The sequence below is a fragment of the Ochotona curzoniae genome, unplaced genomic scaffold (genome assembly GCF_017591425.1).
Source record: "Ochotona curzoniae isolate NIBS_2020 unplaced genomic scaffold, NIBS_Ocur_1.0 contig_908, whole genome shotgun sequence".
Lineage (NCBI taxonomy): Eukaryota > Metazoa > Chordata > Mammalia > Lagomorpha > Ochotonidae > Ochotona > Ochotona curzoniae.
Window position 1 is genome coordinate 5,772,207 of NW_024466607.1, and position 6,000 is coordinate 5,778,206.

The 6,000-nt window shown below is 50.5% G+C and overlaps 1 protein-coding gene across 1 annotated transcript in view; it reads left to right on the forward strand.

Moving 5' to 3' along the window:
- SYN2 (synapsin II) overlaps positions 1-5,390 on the forward strand; it is a 133,008-nt gene extending 127,618 nt beyond the window's left edge. Inside the window, exons 12-13 of the mRNA XM_040995214.1 lie at positions 1,805-2,051; positions 4,466-5,390. Coding sequence (XP_040851148.1) covers positions 1,805-2,051; positions 4,466-4,601 — 383 coding nt within the window. The 3' untranslated portion in view covers positions 4,602-5,390. The remainder of the gene's footprint in view (positions 1-1,804; positions 2,052-4,465) is intronic.
- Positions 5,391-6,000: the final 610 nt, after the last annotated feature.

Consider the following 6,000-nt stretch of genomic DNA (forward strand, 5'->3'; position numbering starts at 1 on the left):
GGGGAAAGTGATTAGGACTCCCGCTATGGGCAAGCAGACAGCATCACCTGACTGTCATGTGCCCTCAGGCAGCATGCTAAGGGACAACTCTGTGGCCTGAGGGACACCCCGTCACAGTGTAGGACTGCCGTTGAGGTGTTTTGTACCCATTTCTTTTCTGATGTTGTCCCCTTCTTTTGTACCGATCCAGCTGGGAGAACCTCAGCCAACGCTGGAAGTGTGATTGAAGTACCTCTCTTTTGTGACTCTCTTGTACAGCTTAATGTGCAATAAAGGAAAAGTTATATCTGTCTTCAGTGTTAAGTTGTAAAGTTTCTGGCTACTCATGTAACTCTGTACAAATGGGAAGCCACTCCAGTTTCTGGCTCAAGAGGCTGAGCGGTCGACCTGCGTGACTTGGTGAAGACATGTAATACAAGTAAAAAAAAATGACGAATTTGGAGTAATCTGCTAATTTCTCATCTTCACTAGTTATTTGACTTGAAGTTGAAACAGAATTTTATGTATTGATGTGCGTGTTTATGTGTGACTAACCCTGGTGTTTCTTGGTCTTTGAGGATGAAGGGGCACATGTGCCCAGTTATGGGGAAGTGGGACAACAGCCGCTGGGTACACAGTGGCATTAATGCCATTTTCCTCTCCAGAGACTGCAGGTGTTCTGGTATTTCTAGAAAGCTCAGTCCCAACACAGCTCAGCTGAAGTTTCTTTAAGCCTGCTCTGCAGTAGACTCAGGAATGTGGACTCTGGGTTGAGGCCGAGAGATTGGGCTTCCCAGGCCAATCATGCATTGTCTCCACTTGACATTCTGTGCTGGGTGGGGATGTGTTTCCGAGTGTAGGGATCCCCTGAGCAAAACCTGAACCACACTTACCTCCTCTCAACCCCCAAAGGAAAGAAAGGCTGCTTTTCTTTCAAGGTTACCAGATGGTTTTGTGTCTTTGCTGACCCCTTTGGGGGCCAGGAAGGGGCTCCTCTTTGTCAGATGGTGCCTGCAACATCCCTAAGGAGCAGTGGGTTTTGGAAGCCTGGAGACTCTTAACACATATAGCTGTCTTCACATCCTGCTGGAGCACCAGAGCTTGGTACTCAGTGGCAAAGGCATGCCTGGGGAGAAAGAGTCACTCTGGCTGTGGGAGCTAATGCCAACCCAAAGCCCAGGGCAGATAAGCACGGCCATAAGGCACGTGCAGGCTCAGAGCAAAACCAAGGACCTACACCGAAGATGGTCAGTAGGAATCCTAGAGCAGAGCTTCTTCGGAAGACGTTTCTCACCTGGGTCATCTTGGAAACACTTTTCATCTCAAAGCTCTCTAGGACCAGGACTGCCCTTTCTAACATTTGGTGGTTGGAAAAAGGGAGGCCTAGAGAATGGTGGTGACTTGGTTAGGGAGTCGCTGATGGACTGTTCCTTGGTTTTCTGATTCCCAGTTCTCTTTCCACTGCTCTAATACTGAGTCTACTGTGAGGAATTTGGAGCTGCCTATACACTCTGCACCCTATTCCCTGGGAGAAAGGGGGCCTGCTGTAGGAGAGCGTGCCTCTACCCAAGATCTGCTCATCCCCTGCCTTCTCCCTTGTTCTCCCGACTGATGCTGCGTTGGAGCTGCTGTGTCTCTGAGAAGTAGTGGCCATGGATGGGGTAACCAGGGACTCCTTTGGGAGCCCTGCAGGGCCTTGGGTGCCTTCTTGTAACAGAGCTTATTCTTTTCGTAGTTGGACTAACCACACCCTTGGATGTAGATTCTAATAATGAAACCCTTTGATGACGGTTAAATTATGAAGTTTTTCTTGTACTGAACCTAGGGGGCCCAGGGCAACCCCAAGGAATGCAGTCCCCAGGCAAGGTCCTGCCTCCACGCCGGCTCCCCCCTGGACCATCACAGCTACCTTCCTCCTCCTCCTCCTCCTCTTCCTCCTTCTCGGCTCCCCAGCGGCCGGGCGGCCCCACCACCACCCACGAAGATGCACCCTCCAGCAGCAGCTCGCTGGCAGAGGCCCAGCCACCCCCGGCTGCTCCACCACAGAAGCCCCAGCCTCACCCACAGCTCAAGTAAGAGACAACTCCGCAGCTCCTCCCTCCCCTCTTCCTGCCCCTCCTCCTGGGCCTGGGGCTCCAGAGCTGCTAGAAAGCTCCCGCAAGCAGGTTTCCTCCTACAGATATTTTGTGGCTGGTTTAGGGGGTTGCTGTGTGTGTGTGTGTGTGTGTGTGTGTGTGTGTGTGTGTGTGTGTGTTTAGGTGAGGGTTTTTGTTGGGTTTGACTGGGAAGGGGGGAAAGAGGGAAATGAAAGTCGAAGGTTCAGTGAGCACTCACACCCTGCCCTCTCTTCCTGGGGAGTGGCACTCTGGCAGAGTTCAGCTCCATCTCTAGTCTTCTACTAGTTCAGGGGCTTGTTTTGTTTTCACCCTGTCTCCCACTCTCTTTTCCATCCCTTTTCTCTCTTTTGTCTGTGTCTCTCCTTCTTAAAAAATAAATATATATGTATATATATTTTTGGTTAATCTTTCCTGCCTCTGACTCACATTCTGGGGGTTACAGTCAGCAAGACTGCCCAGAAGGAGAAGGGGGAAGTAGTTGACTCCATTTTGACGCTTGCTCTCTACTCTGTCCAAAGGAGGCCGGCCTCCCCGATGGAGACTGAGGGGCTCTGGCCCCTCACGCACCTCACTCCCATTTCCTGTAGTCGTCCTTGAGGACACTGGAAGCAGCAGAGCTGTACTTGAGAGAAGAGTGATAGGGCAGGGATGGCAGCCCGTTTCATTCACTCACTCAGTGCTAAAGAATGCCTCTGGCAGCCTTCAGAGTCCCAAGATGTCTGTCACCAGTATCAGCAGGGACAACGCTACCAGCACAGAAGCAGTAGGAGTGACCCATCTAGGCTTCTCAGAACAAGGTGCTAGGCAACAGACAAATCTCCTGGGAATGGGCGAAAGGGCCAATAGAATTCCACAGTTTGGCCGAGCCCCAAGAGATCATCCAAAACCATTCCACAGGTCAGAAAGCTTCTCTCGGAGAATCTATTACTCTCCTTGGTGCCTGAGCCAGGGTTGGGACCAGATATCCAGATGGTCAGTTTCCAAACATCTTTCAGTGTCATGTAATGTTAGGGGCACCCCCTACGCTGCTCCCCAGCTCTGTGGCACCAGCACTTTCCCCCTCAGCCATGTTGTATTCTGCATGCTGTTTAGTTGTCCCCTCTCACACAGACACATGCCCTCACTATCACTACCACCACTTGCTCACTTTAGCCTCGGTCTGAGGGTCGTCACTCCCCCTGTGCTGACAAGTGGAGGTCTGTGCCTATTGCCCCCTGCCTGTGTGTGCAGAAGAGCTGCCCCCTGCTCCCTGCTCCCCCTTCCCCAGAAACTAGCATGCTGGGGCTCATCTCTGGCCCTAATGAAGGAAGGTGGGGTCCTTGTTCACAGTCACTGCAGCAGGAGACAGACTGCTCATGGTCCTACAGGAGGTACTTTCCTGGACTGCACCCAGCATGTAAAAGAAAGCTAAGTATCCCGAGACATAAGGAGGGTTCTGAAGTCAGAATCAGCAGCAGAGAGACCCAGTGGGAGTCAAGAAAGGACCTGGAGAAGTCAGACATTATGCCCTGTCCTGGAGTGTAGGCTTGGCCTCCCCACTGGCCTTTTGCTTTTGGTTCTTTTCAATCTCTAGTCTCTAAAGGAGAAAAAAGTAGGTCCCTGAAATATGTGGGATATGGGTTCTTTCATTTCAAAGCTGCGTGAGAACTGGGGGTTCTGCTGATGGACATTACAGTCCCCATAGACCTCATTTCAGGCTCCTCTGAGAAAGGCAGCTAGCCTGACTATGTCCATTTGAAGAACACGGAAATGAAGGCATTAGAATTTATAGCCAACCTGAAAGAGTCTTTTGGAGTCAGAGAAGAGAGCAGAGTAGGAAGAACTGCAAGGGCCCAGAGATCCTCATTTTGCCAAACATCTTCATGTCACAGATGAGAAACAGTGCCAGAGAAGCACGGGGCTTGCCTGAGGTCAGGGGTGTCAAAGTGATTTTGACCCCGTCTTGTGATACTGGGTCTTCACCTGACAATTGATAAAAAAGAATGCAGGAATTCATAGGCCCCTAGAGTGTACCTGTCATCAGAGAAGACGGGTATGAGGTTTCCAGATTGGTACTGACCAAGTTAGACCTCTGAAGTCCAGCTCTCAGGCATTTGACAGCTAACTAAAAGCAGCAGCCTTCTTCCTCTTCTCTCTTTTCTCCCCTTGGCCTTACTCCCACACTGCCCTCATCCTTTCCTGTTTTAGCATCTCTAGAGGTGAGGAATTGACAGAGGGCCCTCCCATTACCCGCGAGGCTTTCTCCTCCATTGCCCTGGTCTCCTTGGGGTGGGAGTGGGGGTTCTTGTTGTGTACCCTCATGTCACCGTCCTTTTCTCCCTCGCTGAGAACACCACCCTCTTACGTTCTCTCTGGTTTTTATCTTCAAGCAAGTCGCAGTCCCTGACAAATGCCTTCAGCTTCTCTGAGTCCTCCTTCTTCCGGTCTTCGACCAGTGAGGATGAAGCCAAAGCAGAGACCATCCGGAGCTTGAGGAAGTCCTTTGCCAGCCTTTTTTCAGATTAGCCCTTCAGAAACGGGCGCGCCCAGCCCAACCAGGAAAGGCATCTAAGACATTCAACAACAGTCAGCACCGTGGGTGGTGGTGTCTTGTGACCTTGACGTGTGTGTAGCCCCTTCCTCTTCTCCGTTGTGCTCAGTGATGTTGTGCAGCCCAGAAAAGACCATGTGACAGTCTTAGGGCAGGTGCCTGCCCAGAGAGGGGCACCTGGACTCAAAAGAGGAGAGATCTGCTTCCCTGTAGTCACAAGAACTTCAGAAGTCATCGTTCGCTGTGAGCTTAGTGGCCTTATTGTGACAATGCCATCACGTCTTATCCTTCCCTGTGAAGCCAGGATTGCTTTAACTGAGGAGTCCTGGCAGCTTCGCCCAGTCAGATGCAGTGCTTGGCATGCCCCGCACCCTGTAGTCAGTGCTACCTATGTGGGAAGTATTTACTCACCCAGAAGTACTCTTGGCTCTAAGTTGTCAGAACTTGCCCAAACCTGGACCCCTTTGTCACACCTGTTGAACTGTTTTAAAGTGCTCCTCCCAACCCACGAAACCCCTAGACTGCTGTGATAGTGAAGCACCTCATGTTCGCTGATGGTTGAGAATAGGGGGTCTTCAGTTTCCCCTTTCTCCCCTCTGGAGAGTGGTTTTTCACATGTGAGCTGCAGTGACCTCACACTCGCAAGCCGCACCATGGAGGAGAATGCATGCCACCGAAACAGCAGTGTGCCACATTCTGTATTTCTTTCCTAATAAATGTTAAGACCTTTGGTGTAATAAAACCAGCAGCATTAACCAGCATTTCATTCAACCATGAGGTCTGCCCTCGGGTACTCTTTAGACTGAGAGGGTGTGTATGAAGTGTTTGTGTGTGTGTGTGTGTGTGTGTGTGTGTGTGTGTGTGCACGCGCGCATGAGAGAAATATTGATTGGTTGATTGTGCACATTTATGTTTGCAAATGATAGAGAGCGTGTCTGTGTTTGGCCTGTTGCTTTTGCTGGGTTTCCTGACACTGCCACTGTGAATCTGTCCCCTCCAGGACAACTGGCCTCCCTTCAGCAACTCAGCAACTCAGCAACTCTTCCTGTTTTACTGAAATTGAAGCCTTTTGAATAAGCATAGTACCTTCACTCCTGTAGCACACAGGTGACTCTCACTTGTCTGTTGTCAAGGTCCTTAACTAGAGCCCTCCTTGTGGTTCCAGTGAGGCTGTACTAACAAACCTGAGGACCAGGGCCCCAAAGACATCCTTGCAAGGTCTGTACTTGTGGATGGGTTCCCAGGGTGGGTTCAGTGTGGATTTCTCATGATTCACTGACAGTCAAAAAGAGGATATTCCCAAAGATGAGAAATACTGTGAAAGTAAATACTAAGTTTGTGTTAAGAAAGAAAAATACTCCTCCAGCCAACTTC